The sequence below is a fragment of the Lucilia cuprina genome, chromosome 3, assembly GCF_022045245.1.
Source record: "Lucilia cuprina isolate Lc7/37 chromosome 3, ASM2204524v1, whole genome shotgun sequence".
Taxonomy (NCBI): Eukaryota; Metazoa; Arthropoda; class Insecta; order Diptera; family Calliphoridae; genus Lucilia; species Lucilia cuprina.
In genome coordinates this window covers 28002210-28021492 of record NC_060951.1, presented here as the reverse complement: position 1 = coordinate 28021492, position 19283 = coordinate 28002210, and the positions used below count along the sequence as shown (strand labels likewise).

General features: G+C 33.6%; 1 protein-coding gene across 1 annotated transcript in view; it reads left to right on the top strand.

The window, feature by feature from the left end:
* LOC111679491 overlaps positions 1–17801 on the top strand; it is a 46308-nt gene extending 28507 nt beyond the window's left edge. Inside the window, exons 2-7 of the mRNA XM_046946623.1 lie at positions 4959–5304; positions 8483–8559; positions 8618–8823; positions 8893–14979; positions 15049–16212; positions 16280–17801. Coding sequence (XP_046802579.1) covers positions 5138–5304; positions 8483–8559; positions 8618–8823; positions 8893–14979; positions 15049–16212; positions 16280–17635 — 9057 coding nt within the window. The 5' untranslated portion in view covers positions 4959–5137 and the 3' untranslated portion in view covers positions 17636–17801. The remainder of the gene's footprint in view (positions 1–4958; positions 5305–8482; positions 8560–8617; positions 8824–8892; positions 14980–15048; positions 16213–16279) is intronic.
* Positions 17802–19283: the final 1482 nt, after the last annotated feature.

Sequence of the window (19283 nt, the reverse complement as noted above, 5' to 3'; positions counted from 1 at the left end):
AAACTAAAACCTATTCAAATCACAAATGTCCAAAAAATATTTTGCTTAACTACATAAATACTCTACAGACGACAACTTAGGGCGAGTTTTTCTGCTAAAGATAATCTTCATTCTTTGGTTAAACCTGGTTTAATATATGTTTCGTGTTTTTCAGTTATCAGTAAAGTTACTTATTATCTTAGTTTAACTGAGTGTAATTGGAATTTAAAGTACTTCGAGTTACTAGTTGTGATGAAAATACTACATCTTTTTCCACACTTTTTTTTGCTGGGTAGCTTGTCTTATTTTTAAAATCAGTAAAAATTTGATATTTAGATCGGGTTTTTCAGATAAAGATAATCTACATTCTTTGTTTAAACCTAGTTTAATATATATTTTGTGTTTATCAGTAAACAGTAACGTTACTTATTATCTTAGTTTAACTGAGTGTTATTGCCCAATTAAACTTTAGTATTAACAAAAATAATAAAACAATGATTTCGGAAGAACAAAAACTTAATATTCTAAGTAAATTACAATTTTCTGATTTATTTTTGTTTTATTTATTATTTTTTAAATGTTTATTTAACATTTTTCCAAAATTTTCCATTTTACAAAAGTATTGTTTGCAAAAAACAGCTGTTCATTGTTTATGTTTTAAAGTGAAAAGTTGGCTATACTAACAAAGTTAACTGAGCTTAAATCTAAAACTGAAAAACAAAATCATCGGTTAAAGTCCGCCCAAATTTGTTTCGAATTTAATCTAACAGCAAGTTAAGCCTAGTTTAACTGAGAACTGAGAAACCCGCCCTTAATCACATCTAAAAATACAACAAATTTGTTTACAACAAATTGGTTTATTGTTGACAAATTGGTTTATTGGCGGGTTTCTTACCACTCAGTTAAGATTTCACAGGTATCCAGTTAAACTAGACTTAACTTGCTGTTAGATTAAACTCGGCAGAAATTTTGGCGGACTTTAACCGGGCTGTAACCGATGATTGTGTTTTTCAGTTTTGGATTTAAGTTCAGTTAACTTTGTTAGTATTGCCAACTTTTCACTCAAAAACATAAACAATAAACAGCTGTTTTTTGCAAATAATAATTTTGTAAAATGAACAATTTTAGAAAAATGTTAAATAAACATTTAAAATAATAATAAATAAAACAAAAATAAATCAGAAAATTGTAATTTACTTAGAATATTAAGGTTTTGTTCTTCCGAAATCATTGTTTTATTATTTTTGTTAATACTAAAGTTTAATTGGGCAATAACACTCAGTTAAACTAAGATAATAAGTAACGTTACTGTTTACTGATAAACACAAAATATATATTAAACTAGGTTTAAACAAAGAATGTAGATTATCTTTATCTGAAAAACCCGATCTAAATATCAAATTTTTACTGATTTTAAAAATAAGACAAGCTACCCAGCAAAAAAAAGTGTGGAAAAAGATGTAGTATTTTCATCACAACTTGTAACTCGAAGTACTTTAAATTCCTGTGAAAAACCTATGAATTTTACATTAGCGTGTCATTGGAAGGACGTTGTTCATTTTTAGCAACTTTGAACTACATCTACTCTCAGTTTTAGAAGCGGTAATAATCCGATATTTGTATGTCAAAAATAAAACACATTCTCTTAATGACACGCTTACGTAAATTTCACAGGTTTTTCACCCAAATTTGATGTACTTCATATATAATATATAATATATATTTCTTTTCTCACTTTTAACATGGTTTTCATATTTGGCTTATAAAAGTGAATAATATGTAATCGCATTTTTAGATGCGATTAAGATGTATTTTGTAGAATATGACAAGAAAAAGTTGATTCAAGTGCGTATTCATTAAATACAGAAAATCGTATTTCTAAGGGTGGGTTTCTTACTCCTTAATTAAACTAGGCTTAACTTGCTGTTAGATTAAACTCGGAACAAATTTAGGCGGACTCAGTTAACTTTGTTAGTAATGCCAAGTTTTCACTCAAAAACATAAACAATGAACAGCTGTTTTTTGCAAACAATAATTTTGTAAAATGAAAAATTTTGGAAAAATGTTAAATAAATATTTAAAACAATAATAAATAAAAGAAAACAATTCAAAAAAATGCAATTTACTTAAAATATTAAGTTTTTGTTCTTCCGAAATTGTTTTTGTTAATTGTGTTTTCTCACTTATAACTTGAGTTTAATTGGCCAATTACACTCAGTTAAACTAAGATAATAAGTAACTTTACTGATAACTGAAAAACACGAAACATATATTAATCCATTTTTAACCAAAGAATGAAGATTATCTTTATCAGAAAAACTCGCCCTAAGTGATCTTACAATGTAGTTAGTTATTTGGAAAATTTTTAGTTTGATTTATGCTTGAAAGTAAAGTAATTGATTTAGTATGAAAATTAAATTATTTAATGAATGAAAAGATTTAATTAATAACAAAATTTTCTAGATTTGACTTAAACTTGTACTTGATTCCAAAATATATAACATTTGACAAAAACCTAACTAGTTTTTGAAAAAATACTCTTAACTAAATGAAAATTGTGTTATTAATGTTGGGATGTCAATAAATACAATCAAATTTTGGGAAATAAGAAAGACCGACTAAAGGAAAAGAGCTAAGATGGCAACTCTTTAACTTCTTCATGAAATCGATATTCCACACAGAGGGAAAAATAAATATACACGCTTGGTACCAAACTTTCTTAATAACATCCGTTGTCAAGTATATACATACGTACGACAACACTATGCAATGTTGACGTCGCAATATACACATCCGTTGTTTAAAAGCCGTCTAACCAGAGCGCCACATAATCCGGCACTACGGGTGGTCAGTTGTCCACAGGACTATGTCTTGACTGGTCAGTTGTTTGGGGTTCCATCGGGAACCATGTAGTGGCTGTGGTTTAAACCCAAATTCGCGGGAAGAGCGTGCTTGGTTAAAAGACTCATACCCGATGAAATATAATTTTCACTATAAATTTTTGTTATCGTTCCTAAGAGCGGTACAAATTGCAGAGCAAAAAATATTGGATTTGAGCTGATAATGCAAATATTGAGTATAGTTGGAGAAGTCCAAGCCATTTCGTTAATTTATCAGCGATTATCCTACGTGGCTGAGTGCATTGGAATTTACATATCACAGTGTGTCTTTGTGACCACTAAAATAAAGTCTTGTCAATCAATATGATCCGTGATTCGGACTATCAATTACGTCCCTCTAAAGGTTGTTGGCGAATGAACAGAACCATCTCAGTAGTGTGGTTGGGCGACATTATTTTCAGAGTTAGATTGAACTTTCTCATGACACTTGTCCTTCCCCAACGAGGCTCGAGTACTTGAGCATAGTGTACGCACCATCCATATACGCCGTCAAGTCAGGTGTTCGCGTAAAGCACTTCGACTTAAATGTGCTCACCTTTACCATAGCCTTTATCTTCCTTAGGGTCCAAACACAATACTTTACAACGAACTGTGTATTTTATCACTGACAGTTTATTTATAGGAAACAATTTATCTACAACCCTAGTCGTAGGAAATCGACGTATAGAATAGAATGCAAAAAATCCTAGAACGCAGACTACAAACATATAATATCTAATATGTTCCTAGAGCCTTCGGAAATAAACAGAAATCGGATCAGAATCAACTTTGAGTCTATTAAGTTATGTTCGCCTGTCCGTTTATCTGTGTGTGCATATAAAACTTTGTGCGCACAATTTTGATAAATTTAGACACAAACTTTTCTTTTGAACCAGCCTTTTGAAAGTGGTTAAAATTGGTATATTATTTTGGTTCATCATTTAATAGGGCCTTTGAGTTCATAATTCTATTAAATGTTCTAGTATCTATTTGAAAATCTGCAAATCTTAGCTTTATATACATAAGTCTAGTCTAGGTAAGTCTCGATTTTATTAATGATAGTTTGTCATACGATGTCCACTTTCGTTATGTATGCGGAAATTTATATGGATAGACCCATATTTACCCTTGACCCTGTATAACCACTCTTAGGGCGAGTTTTTCTGATAGAGATAATCTTCATTCTTTGGTTAAACCTGGTTTAATATATGTTACGTGTTTTTCAGTTATCAGTAAAGTTACTTATTATCTTAGTTTAACTGAGTGTTATTGGCCAATTAAACTTAAGTTAAAAGTTAGAAAACACAATTAACAAAAACAATAAAACAATGATTTCGGAAGAACAAAAACTTAACATTTTAAGAAAATTGCAATTTTCTGATTTGTTTTCTTTTATTTATTATTGTTTTAAATGTTTATTTAACATTTTTTCCAAAATTTTCCACTTTACAAAAGTATTGTTTGCAAAAAACAGCTGTTCATTGTTTATGTTTTTGAGTGAAAAGTTGGCAATACTAACAAACACAATCATCGGTTAAAGTCCGCCTTAATTTGTTCCGAGTTTAATATAACAGCAAATAAAACTTAGTTTAACTGAGGAGTAAGAAATCAGCCCTTAGAAAATCTAGTTTTTGTCAAAGAATTATTAATATATTTCGGATAATATAATCCACATTATTCTGGTGAAGAGTATTATATGGTAGGCCATATAGAAGAATATATCATAAATGTTTTATTTTTCTACAAGCTATTTTGGTAAGTATCGTAAAGAAAATCCTTTCGAATGACTAATTTATATAAATTCTACTATAAATTGAAATATTCTTACTTAATTTTACTACAATAAGATATTTTAATTATATCACAGCCTGAACATATTCTTTACTCAGTACATCTAGCGAATGTTTTGGAGATCCTATTAAGAGATAAGTAATATTGATAAACCTTTTAATTAATTAATTTGTAACAAAACATAAACATATTAAGTAAAATTTCATAAAAGATGCTGTAATTTTATAAAATATTAAATAGTACAATTTAGTTTCATACGATATTCGAATTTTAAATCATTATTAATTAATTTATCAATATTTTTTACAGCATTAAATACTAATAAAATGTAAATCCATGGCACATAGCTATGACTAAAACGACGACCATAGTGGCGTCAGATCAATCAAGACAACAGGATCATCGATTGCAAATAAAAAATAAAATTATTTTAATAATTTCAATTCTATTTTAATTATACTCGGGCAGATCTTAATCAAACAAACACTATGTCTGAGGACAAAGTCTACAAGGATGGTGATATAGTATGGGTTAAGTTGGGCAATAATTGGTGGCCGGGTGAGGTGACTGGACCAAATCGTCATCCGGAGGGTTTGATTAAACATTTGAAACGTGTACCCTATTGTGTGGTTAAGTTTTTCAATGAAAATACATAGTAAGTATATATATTAAAATTATCTTTATATTTAAGAGCTATTGAATTGTGACTTTATCAACTATATATATTTCGACATCCATTGTAATTGGTGATACTTAAACAGAAACTCTATGCAGAGAGAGAGAAAATGATGAGGATGTAGATTACAGAAAGAGAAAATAACAAAAGTCAACAAAATCGAACATTTTGCATGCCTTTTAAATGAAAATAGCTAATTCCTATGTATTTCCATCCGCTGAGTTTAAAAATCGTTGCTAGCTCTAGTTTTCGGTTAGCTCTAGTTTTTAAGATATTGCGATTTTTGGACAGACAATGTTTACGCTACTTTTTTGAAGTTTTTACTTAACTTTGGAAAACTGGAACTAAATTGCTAAGTTTTTTTTAACAACATGAAAGTCCACACAAAATTATCTTTCTAAGGAGCATAATCATGATGACAGTTATTGCAGTGTCACTAAATTTCCTTGCAAGGAAGTTGCAATTTGAGCCGTTTTTGTTTTATCCTTATAACACTACTTTGAGCTAAATTTATTGGAGTTTTCCATAAAGTACTACCAACACAAACCAATAATATCATTTTTTCGGTTAAAACTGGAAATTCGCTAAAAACGCATTGAAATATTTCAGATTGAACTCAACTTTTATTTGTTATTTTTACATACCCATGAATTCAAAATATTATACAATTCACAATCAGTGTCGTAACATTGTATGTCGTAAGTTTTCACTATTCTTTTGTTTTTGTGTCAAAAAATTATATCTGCAAAATATTAATGACATATGATGATACAACAACACAATACCGATAGTGAATTGGATATATGCGATGTCCTTTCTTTTAGAAAATATAGTTGTAGATGTCTATAAGTGCTTGTCATGATGTTTGTGAGGATCTTATTGCTTTAAAAGTTTCATATTTGTATATATGTTTTATGTATCATAATGTATGAAGAACAAATATTTTTAAAAGTAAAAAAACACTTTAATCAAAAATCACAAATTTATTGCAAAATATTTCACTAAATTTTTAACGGATTTCCAATTGTTATTTAAATGTGCTGTTATTGTTATGTGTTGATTGATACTGCATATATTGTAAAAATAAATCAAACTCGTTTACCTTAAATTAAAGTTATAAAGATAAACCGAAAAAGTACAATTTTCAACTTCGGTGCTGGACATCCAAGGTATCCTTCATGACTGTCACCATGATTATACTCTAATAATGGATAATTTTATGTTGACTACCATGTTGTTAAATAACTTTATAAATATTGGTCCGGTTCAAAGAATTTAAGTAAAAATTACCAAAACAAATTCTTAAATAAAGTTTTTACAAAAACCACAATATCTAGGAAACTAGATGGGGTCTAAGTCCTATTATGACAAATTGGCTTTATAAAAGTGTAATTAGACCAATTCTAGCTTATGCTTCAATAATCTAGTGGACTGCTTTGGACAAAAAGTGTAATATCAAACTACTACAGGGATTTCAGCGTTCATGCTGCTTAGGTATAAGTGGTGCCATGTGTACTACTTCAACCAAGGCTCTGGAAACGTTGCTAGATATTCCACCCATTGAAACATATTTAAGATATGTTATGAACTGGCCAAAAGCGGTTATAGGACATGTCATCAATGTATACTGGACACATTGGAAGGTTATACATAATCATCGGATGTGCCTGATCGAATACCAGACACAGAATATGTCGGAAATTTTGAAACGCTGATCCCAGATAGAATATCTTAGTCAAGCGGAACATTAGAGCAAATACCATTAAAAATCCGTTGTTACACAGATAGCTGTAAATTGGGGGACAAAGTGGAGCTGGGTTTCTAAATTGAAGACCCAGAAACAGAAATAAACCACCGGTTACCAAATCATAACACAAGCTTCCAGACAGAAGTACGAGCAATAACGGAATGCGTAAATTGGATTAGAATAAATATGGCGCCCACAGCGCTTAATATATTTACCGACAGCCAGAAGGCAATTAGGGTGATATCAGGCGATAGAACTAAATCTAAGACCGTATTGAATTGTAAGAAAGCCTTAACTGAATACTCTACCAGGGGTAAGGTTCACATCATATGGGTACCAGCCCACTTGGGAGTAGTCTTTAACGAAACGGCGAATGTATTAGCTTTAAAGGGAAGGGAGCTCGAGGCACTTAACCTGACAAACGCAAAACCATTCGACGCAACAAAAGGTGAACTAAAAATATGGGTGAGAGAATCCCATAAGGCCTCTTGGAATTGTGAAACAGTGGGTAGAACCACGAAGATCCTATGGGGTGATCCTGATGAGAGCAACACGAAAAATCTCCTCAAAATGAGCAAGTCTGAAGTTAGTATGATGGTACGTATTCTGAGTGGACACACAGGAATACGAGCACATCTATGCAAAATTGGACGTGCGGATTCAGACGAATGTAGGTCATGTGGAGAGGACAGTGAAACTCTTTTCATGGTAAGGAACGCACAACAGGCCCGATAGTGGCCTAGGTGTATTTCTTCGGTTTTAATGTAGTATACATCCTCCTATCGACCTACCTACCTACCTAGGAAACTAGAACTAACCGGAAATACTTAGGAATCAGCTATTTTTACTTAAAAGTCATTTTCATTGTTGTCTAGTGTAATATAAAACAGCCACTCTTATCGTCAATCAAAATTTTTTGTTAAAAACTTTTTCGACGTGAAAAGAACCAATTAAAAATCAACAAATTTCATTCCGATTTGGATGAAATTTGCTCCAAGGTTAGTAATAATATAGGTCAGAAATAAGTTTTCAGCTCAATCGGTCAAGAACAGCCGAAGTTAGAGGAGACAAAGTTGGACATTTTGGTCATACAGGGTTTTTTTCAAATGGGTGTAACTTTTCACCTATCGTTTCTATCAAAAATTGCCAAAAGGTGTTCAGATAAATATGTTTCAATGTTTCTGGTCTATAGTGTAGTTAATAATCTACAGTCTAGTCTTTAGTCTATTATATAGGGCAGTCTATATTTTGTTCTATAAATTAGTCTTAAGTCTTATATAGTATATAGTTTAGCCTATATTCTAGACTATAATAAGTATGTGTTTTAATGTTTTTAGATTTTTAAATCGTAAAGAAATGTACACAGTTAAAAAACAAACCCTAACTCTCTTTTTTTTTAATAAATTTCAGTGAATATGTACGCAGTGGAAAACAAATATTTCCTTTTCAATGTGCAAAACAAGAAGAATTCATACGAAAGGGTTACTGTAAGTAAAACACTACAATTTCTATATAAAAAATCTTCAATATACTTTTCATTTGCAGCACTTTATAATAGTGGTAACTCTTTCATGGAAAAGTTTCCCAATGACGTGGAGGTTGCTAAGCGATTAACACGTCGTAAGGAAACATCTTTGGTAATAAATGATCGACCAGATAGTATTGTTAAAGCCATATTAGGTCAACCGTTAATACGAACCTGTGATGATTACTATGATGGAACAGAATATAGAGAAAAACGGCGTAGTGGGGTTAGTATATAAAGAAACAAAATTAATATCGTTAAACTAAAAGATACATTCTATCATCCAACTCTTTAGGATTCAATAACAAAAATCTTGAATATTACACAAAACCATAACGAAGAGACTTTAAACAATAAGAAGCATGGCTCACAGACATTGAGTACATCATCGAGCCTACTTTCAAATAACACCAAAAATGTGGCAAACACTTCTGCATCTCTTAACACAAGTAACTACCAGTGTAATTTGTGCGATTTTACCAGTGTACGGCAAAATGTCATGATCTTACATCGAAAAATGCACAGCAATAGAAATTCCTTGGGATCTAGCAATACAACATCATCATCATTTTCATCATCCACAAAAACTAATTCAAAATTAACAACAGAAACAGCAGGAACAACAGTGGCTAAAGCAACAACGAATGTTAGTAATAATTCAAATCAAAAGTCGCAACAAAGTGAAATTGTCAATAAGAACAAAACTAATAGTAAAACCAAAGCAAATGCAATCACAACAACAACGACGACTGCAACTACACGAGCTACCAGAACACCTACAACTCAAAAAGAAACAAATGCAACAGCAACGCCTGTAACCAAAACCAGAGCTGCAATTGATACCGTGGAAAGTGCAATAACTCCCACAACACCCACAGAAACAAATAACAGAATTAAAGAGATACAAACAACCACCAGAGCGGGAAGAACGAACAAATCGAAAACGGAGAAAAAGACAACCGTTAAAGAGAAGAAAGAAGCCAGTGCTTATAGTGCAATACTCTCCGATTTTTGTCCCAGTGATACAGAAATTCCTTCTTCGCCGGAAGAAAGACCGTCTAGACGTTCATTGCGTCATTGCAAAAACGAAGATACAACTACTAAAATAACTACTGTATGTATTGATTTATCAGAGTCCACAAAGACGATACAGAAAATACCCAAAAAGAGAGAATATTCCTCTTTGGAACTTCAAAAAGAAACTCCGGTTGAAATAGCGTCACCTATTGTGGTGCCAGATCCTGATGTTGTATGTTTGGCTGATAAAGAAATTGAAACTGCTAAGACAACTACAACAACCTTACATTCTGCTAAACCCAAAAAGGATGCGGAAGAGATACGTAGAATGTTGCTGGAAGACTGGAGTGATGACGATGAAACTCCCAATGATACAATAGTTGTGGAGGATAGGGGTGTGGCGGAGAATAACGAGAATAATGAAAGTCTCTCAGAACCACTGACTGAGCAACACATCGCTGCTGCTGTTGCGATAACTTCAACACCAGTTGCTAAAATAACTTCATCTCCGGTCACGGGACGCATACGCAATATACCAAAAAAAGATAGACGTGACGTAGTGCTACAAGATTTCAATAGTGACTTATCGCTTATACAAGCTGATAAAGTTATTCACAACACCAAATGTATGGCTCTCGATTTGGACAGTTCAAGCTCTTCAGTGGTTGAAATCATAGAAGATGAACAACCCTCCATTATCACCATAAATGATGATGAAGAGCAAGAAAATTTAAAATCTAGACAAACTGATGTCATTGTGAGTGAATCTAAAGAAAGTGATTCAGCTGTAGGCTTAATAAATGAGAAACCTGCATCGGCTGCTACTTCAACTACTACGTTATCGTGTTTTGATTTTCAGGAGGAGGAGGAAGAACAGGACACAACCACCCCTACAATATCACATTTTAAAAAGAAATACTTATCCGTGGAAAAGTTACAAAATCTCTCCTCAACCAATAGTGAGGACTTAGGAGAAGATGTGGCCAAGAGTCGAGCAGAGTTGGCGGAAAAAGATCAACGTTTAGCAGCTGAAATAGAATCGTTATTAGAACAAACACAACCACCGGTAGCGGATTTGTTAAACGCCAATAGTTTCGAAGAATCAATGTCTGTTAAAGATTTGCCCATTAAAGAGAGAGGCAAGAGAATATTTAAATCGCGTAATAAGACACGTTTGGAAGAAAAAAATAATACAGAAGTTGCGGCTTTACCAGCAGTGGATGCTACAGAAGTTGTTGCTTTAACTTCAGTAGATTCAACAGAAGTTGTGGCTTTAACTTCAGTAGATGCTAATCTGGTAACAGCTAATGCTACTATAGAACAGTACAAATCTTTAGACATCTCTACTGAGGAAGAAATTGTTAACACAGATAAAGAGGAAACAAACTTGCAGCAAAATTCTGAAAACACAGCAGAAAAGGAGCTGATATTAGTGACTGATCAAGACAACTCAAACAACGAAGAAAGTTCCGTTGATTTCGCTAGACAAGAAATTTTACAAAACTCCTCACATATTGAACTACCAAAGTATATAGAAGATCAACAATTAGAGCCAAATGAAAATAAAGAAAATGAGGATTTATCGAGAGGAAATAAAGACTCTTCAGACGTGTCAAATGATGACAATAGTACAGCTGAATTTCAAAAGAAACAAAAGGAAAATGATATTACTTTGGATAGCAACGAAATAATACAGAATCCAACAGCAGAACTAAACAATGCTATAAGTAATCATGAACACTCTTCTGAGCAGCTGTTAAATGGGGAAGATGTTATGGTAGAGCAACAAGACGCTGTAGAGGAGACAGAACTAGAGAATCGTGCAGAGGAAAGCAGTGAAAACAGTGCAATGGTTATGGAGACCGAACTAGAGAATCATGCAGAGAAAAGCAATGAAAACTGCGCAGATGTTATGAACATTAATAATAAAGAAGTTAAGAAAAACGATGAAATAGCTGAGTCTTTAGTGACAGATGACACAAACTCTAGCAAAGTTGATACACCAGAAAATAAAGATAATGAAGAAATTTCCCAAATTGTTGAGCCAGTACAAGCCCCGCCAGAAGAAGATTCTGTTCAGGACTCTATTAGTGTAGCAGAAACTTCAAACTCACCCAAAGATATAATAAATAATGATAGTGAGCTTAAGGAGATAACTAAGCCTATAGTTGAAATAACTCCGGAGAACGTCAACGCCGTTACTCTACAGCAAGAATCCGAAAGCGTTTTTAAAATACGTGTTAAATCGCCGGATCAATTATTTGAACCTACCTTTGTAAGTGACTCACAACAGGAGCAGGAACTTCAGCCCACCATTGTAGAAGGAAACATAGATACACGTTTGATTACTACATCACCCACCGATGAAAATAGTAGTATGGGTGCCTCAGATACGGGAGCAGAATTTGGCTCACCTACTTCAATGCTAAGTGAAGAGCGCCTACCTACATTTCGCTTTCAAAGCAATCAGACGCCTCAGCCGGAAATCGAAACAGTGCAAAGAGAATTACAGCAGGATAACTCACAAGAAGCTGTTCAGGAAACCACTAATCATGAGGTGACAAAAACTGAACCAAATGGTGGAATAAAAGAAAAAGTTATAACACACATTTTTGGAAAGTCTAACCAAAATTTGTTGCAGCAACGACGTTTTAGTATGGACTTGGATTGCCTAAATACACAATCAAAATCTATTAAACGCCCACGTTTAAGTGTAGACGACAACACATTGAAAAATCAAAATACTTTTGTAAAGTCTCACCAAGAATTTACAACATTAACAATGTCTAAGGACAAAAGCGAAATAAGAGTACGTCCTAAAAGCCGTCACATGAAAATCACACCACGACGTAATGTCAGTGAGCTATTTAAATCACGTTCTTTGATGAATATCAACGATACACGAAATGCCGAGAAAAGTAGTTTGCTCGAAAGTGTTAAAGAAACGCAATCAATGGAAGATGTTGTTGAAACCTTTGAAAAAGATTTAGATAATCATAAGGAGTGTGACAATAGTGTAAGTAAAGAAAATTCACAGGAAGTATTAAAAACTATAGTTGAGAAGGAGAATTCTGAAGTAAAACAACCACAAAATGAGAATTCAAATTTGGAAAATTTCGATAAATCTATTCCGAGTGAAAACACTGAAAATCTTGATTTAAATATTGAAAATATTAAAGAAGTAAACGAGGAAAATCAAGAAAATACTGAAATTGATCAACTAAAACCAAAAACTATTCCGGGAGAGACAACAGCAGTTCTAGAGAAAAGAGAAGAAAGTAATGTCCACACAACTGATGACAACGATAAAGTAGTAGTTGAAAGCACAACAACAGCTTCTATAGAAAATAATAGTGTAATATGTGAAAGTTTCAATAATGTGAACACAAATGAAATTAGTAAGCCAGAAGCGGATGAATCAGTAGCAACTTCAGAAGAAAATTGCAATAATGAAATCCAATCTCAATTTTCTATCGAATCTGATATTACCAACTCACAAGAAAAAGAAACATCACACGTTTCTAAGGCTAGAGAATCTACAGCTGAGAACTTGTTTAAGGAATCTGAACCTGCTGAAGCTCCCTTAATCTTAGTAAATGCTACAGATAACAATACATTTAATTCAAGTATAAAAAATTCAATGGATACAAATAAAACGCACAATGATCAAAGTTTAGAGAAACCATTCTCTCCTGTCGTACCACCAGCCACTCCCCAGGAGCGTGAAGTTGTAATAGAAAGTGAAAATCTAAGTCCGCTTAAAAATACCCAGCTTCAAACACAAATAAATATTGAGACGTTAAATGAGATTACAATACGTCCTCTAACGCCGAAAGTACAGGAGAAAACAATTGAGTTAAACGATCCTTCGCCAATAGCCGATGCTAAGGATTCACACTTAAAAGAAGTAATCGATCAAACTACAACCTTCAAGGAAAATGAGAAAATTGAGCGACCCATAACACCGCAAGCATCTGAGCTTGTAAAGCAACATAGTCCTCAGCTTATAATACCGCAAGAAAGGGAAACTATAAAGGAGATTCAACCAGCAACACCACCAATAACTAAAACAGATAATGAAACTTGTTCTCAATCAATCAACACCCAAGAAACAGAAAACCATAATGAGACACAACTTCAAGCCGCAACACATGAAACGGCCGCCGAACCTATTATTGCCTGTGAAACATTGGATAAACTAATTAATCCTCCACACGCTCAAGACTTGACAGTTGATTTTGAAAATAACATAGCAATGCCCTGCACTCCGCTTGAAAACTATATAGAAGAGGAATGTGAAAATCCTATGCAGACACCTTTAACGCCGCAAGCTAAAGATCTAATTATTGAATGTGAACCCTTAACACCGCAGGGTATTATTGAATGTGATCACAATACACCAGCCCAGATAACTCCCGAAAAAGAGGTCATCGTTGAAAGTGACGTTGTTTTGACAACGCCGCCCTCAGTAATCCAAGACAAGGATATAATTATTGAAGATAATTTGCAATTGGAGGAAAAGGATACACTTTTAGAAAGGGAATTTCAAGTAGTACATCCTAAAGAAATCCCTTTACCTGCAGACGTTGCACAGTCCCATACTTTGCAAACAGATGCCGACAAGGCTGCCGAAGAATTTCTTATTGAATTCGATAGTATTGTCAATCACAGTCATTCGGTGGAAGAGGATGTTAATAATAGTGCTATAGGTGAAGCCGTAAATGCCGATGATCTCATTAACAATATAATAGAGGAAGTTCATGAGGATCAGCCACTCAAAGAGGAAGTTCCAACTACAACCGAATCATCTGTACAATATGAGCCCATGACAACCTACACAGTGGTGGCTAAAAACTCTTGGAATCAAATATTTAAAGAATCCTTTAATAGGCAATTGCCACCAGCCAAAAGACGTCAAACTATATGTTTTGAAATTTCTGATACTAAAGAGGGAGTGGCCTGCAAAAAACAAGCATTAGATTTTGAATCTGTTCTTCCCGTAAGCAAAACTGTAAAACGCACCGCAGAGCGTAAACTAACATTACCCGCCATTGAGACTAAACTGTCAAATAGTCAACAACAGCATAATATTTTTGCTTTGAATCATAATCAATTAACACTCAACAAGAAATTAATACCAACAACCAAACGAAAATTATCGATTGAAGATAATATTACATCCTTTATAATTGAACGACCAAAGCAAGCACAACAAACATCAACTACAGTTGGACCACCGCCCTTACAAAGGATAAGACCTTTGAGTAGACAGGGTCTAACCAGTTCTAAGGCTAGCGGTGAGAGTTTTTCTGAGCCCCCACCATTACAAAGTCATGATAATTTATTCAACGAATTATTCCAAACGGTAATTAGCATCTATTTTGATAATTACATATTCATTTATTTATTTACTTACTTACATATTTTCTTACAGGAATCCTCATCACCAACACCATGTTCAGATCTAAACCAAAAAAATGATGGAGCACGAATTATAAATCAACAAATTCTAAGCTCTCCTGCCATTTCCTCTGTACCTCAAGGCAAAAGTACATCAGATACAAAAATTTCTAAAAATAAACAAATCGGTGTAGATTCACGTGGCAATAAATATGTAATAATAAAAACCCCACCAACTGATATTATCGTTCAACCAACGCTAACGTCATCAACAGCAGCTGCGGTAACAGCTACTAATAATTTTGGCACAACTATAACAATTCAGCCTTTACCACGTTCCAGCAGCGAGGCTATAGTAACAAAAACCACAACAAAAAATAAAAATGTATCTGCAGCAGCAACCACATCGTCTCGCAAGCAACAGCTGCAACATATGAAACAAATTTCTATAACTGTCCCAGCAAAATCTCCCCTTGAAATTACAAAATCATTAGAAGCGGTTGTAAAAACTCCACCTCGTAATAAACGCAAAGCAGCACATGCTAAAGCAATGGCAGCAACTGCTGCGGCTAATAGTAATTTAAATAGTGCCAAACATAGGCAGGCAATGGAAGCATTAAGTAGACGTTTGAGTATTGCTGCAGAGACACCTCCATTGTCTAAAATATCGAGAACAGCAACGACTCATGTACAAACACAAATAACAAATAGTAATACTAACAATAGTAATCTGGCAACATTTTTTGCAACTTCCGATCCTCAAATCTCTAATATAGCTCAACAACAGTTAATGCAGTTACAACAGCAGCAACAGCAACAAACATCAACATTACCGCCTCCAATTATATTGAATAAAAATGCCCATCAACATTCGGCTTTACAACGTAAACCACGTAAAACTCCTCAGCAACTATTACAACAACAGCATCAACAACAACAAGCTATTGCAGCCAAATCATCACAATTGATACAACAGTTGCAACAACAACAGCAAAATCAATTACAGCAGCAGCAGCAACAAATTCAACAACATTTTATTACACAAATAACAGCAACACACCAACCGCAACAGCAAAGTACACTACAACCACCACCGCTGCAACAAATTCAACAACAAACTGTTCCAGTTCAACAGCATCAACAACAAATAGTACAACAAAATGATGGAATTATTATTACAACAACCGCCACAGAAGATGTAAGTTTTTCGATATAATATATATTATAATAACTAACTAATTTTTTTTATCGTTGTTGTCTTTTAGGACAATGTCATCGATTCGAATACCCAGCTGATAGCACTACCAACGCAGCCCTATCCAGGTTACTCAGAAACCTTTTTACTATGCAAAGTTAAGGGTAACACCTGCAAGCCCGTCGATAATGTACCACTCTATTTGAATCATCAGTTAAATGAACTAGTCCCAGTACCCTTGGAAGCCATAGAAGGTAGTGGACACAAACCGCAGGAGCATCAAATCGAGATAAAAGCCACAAACACACCACAACAACTGTTGGCATCGGCCCAAAACACTAATACGGTTCAGGACAATGAGAATAATATACAAATGTCAAATTTGAATTGTAACTTAATTGAAGGTGAGATCTCAGCTGGTATTGAGGCGGAACATCATCAGTTGCAACAGCATCATCAGCAGCAGCAACAACACCATCACCAGCAACAACAACACATAATGGAAGAATGTGCTGTAGATGAAAATATTACCAATACTAGCAATAGTCAAATTAGAGATTTTGGTGGTAGTGAAGAAGTTAATCCAGATTTAATTTCAAACAATGGTATTCTTCTAAATATAGAGGGTCAACAGGTACTGCTGGATGCTGCAACATTTGCCCATTTATTGGCCAATCCAGATGCTAATACACAATTGATATCCGATGATGGTACAGAATATGTATTGACTCATGAAGTTCTGGCTGCCTTGCAAATGCAGCAGGAACAGCAACAGGCTTTGGAACTGGCTAATGCAAATGCTGCAGCTGCTCAACAACAGCATCAGCAACAACAAGAACAACGACATCAACACTTGGGGCAAAGGGAAACAAGTGATATTATAGCTGTTGCTTTAGCTGGCTCCGAATTATATGACAGCGATGTACTCTCAATAGATACTTCACAGGGCATGCAACTAATTGATGGCGATGGTAGCATAGTATTTCCAGCCCAGACTGGTGCTATAACACAACAACATTTAACCCCACCAGCCGTAGTCACAAACGCCGTACTAGACCAATCGCCTATCATGTCTACACTAGAAGTACCCTCCTCCATAGCCACCACTCACAAACTGCATGGTACCCAACTGATTACCGTGCCCTCCCATCACTTGACCACCTCTGCCAATGCAGCCTTGGGTGGTCGTTCAAACTTAGAAGATAGTCTAGCAGCCATTGGTGTTACCGCCTCCTCGACTATACCTTCTTCATTAGGTTTACCCATTACTGTTACGAATCCAAATATTGCATCAAAAGTAACATCGGCTGGTCCACTTAATGAAATGTTACAATTTGTTTCACATCGTCCGGCCACAGCGGCTGCTACTGCAGCTGCCGTAGCAGCCGCAGCATTAGCAGGCGAATCTCGTATATTCACCGATTAGGTTTTACTCAACGAGGATGAGGTGGATTTATACGATACAATCGTTGACACACACTATGAAACTTTTTAAGGTTAACATACAACGCGCATGTGTGTGTGTGTTTGTGTCAACTTTTATTTTATAGATTTGTTGTATAACAACAGATTTTTAAACCAACAAAAGAAAAACCGAAAATTATGAAAATTAAGTTGTTTAGCTGTAGGATGAATATTAATGTAAGTACATAAAAACAATTATATTCTCATGAGATGTAGGGTTCATTCTTGAAGAAAATCGGAGATGTAAAAAAAACTCGAAGTTAAAATAAGTTTATTTTTGTTCTGTTTGGAATTAGTTTTGATTATTAGCAGCTAAGATTAGCTGTAAAATTTGAGAATTTTTGTCTATAATACTTAACTTTTTAGGTCTTGCATATTTTCAATACCAATTGGTAATAATTACACTAGACAACACTGAAAATAAGTTTTAAATAAAAATAGCTGATTCCTATATATTTCCACCTGCTGAGTTCAAAAATTGTTAGTTCTAGTTACCGAGATATTGTGTTTTTTTAACGTTATTTAAGACATTTTTTGTATTTTTTACTCATTTTCTCAGAACCGGATTAATATTCATGGTAACAACATAAAATTATCTATAATTAGAGTATAATCATGATGACAGTTATTACAGGATACCATGGATGTTCTGCTGCAAAGTTAAAATTGTACTTTTTTCGTTTTATCCTTACAACTTTAATTTAAGGTAAACGAGTTTGATTTATTTTTACATTATAGTATCAATACATAACAATAAGAACATTTTTAAATAACAATTGAAAATTTGTTAAAAAATTTAGTAAAATATTTTGCAATAAATTCGTGATTGTTGGTTAATGTGTTTTTTTACTTTTAACAATATTTGTTCTTCATACATCATGATACATGAAACCTATATACAAATATGGAACTTTGGAAGCAATAAGATCCTTACAAACATCATGACAAGCACTTACAGACATCTACAACTATATTTTTTTTTTTTAAATAAATGACATTGCCTATATCCAATTCACTATCGGTATCGTGTTGTTGTATCATCATATGTCATTAATATTTCGCAGCTAAAATTTTTTGACACAAAAACAAAAAAATAGTGAAAAACGTACGACATACAACGTTACGGCACTGATTGTGAATTGTATAATATTTTGAATTCATGTGTATGTAAACATAACAAACAAAAGTTGAGTTCAATCTGAAATATTTCACTGCGTTTATAGCAAATTTCCAGTTTTAACCGAAAAATGGTATTATTGGTTTGTGTTGGTAGTAGTACGTTATGGAAAAACTCCAATAAATTTAGCCCAAAGTAGTGTTATAAGGATAAAACAAAAATGGCTTAATTTTCAATTTCCTTGCAAGGCAATTTAGTTTTACTGAAATAACTGTAATCATGATTATGCTCTTTAGAAGATAATTTTGTGTAGATTTTCATGTTGTAAAAGAAACTATGGAATTTAGTTCCAGTTTTGTATAGTTAAGTAAAAACTTTAAAAATGTGGCGTAAACATTGTCTGTAAAAAAATCGCAATATCGCAAAAAAACTAGAGCTAACCAAAAATTTTAACAACGATTTTTGAACTCATCGGATGGAAATACATAGGAAT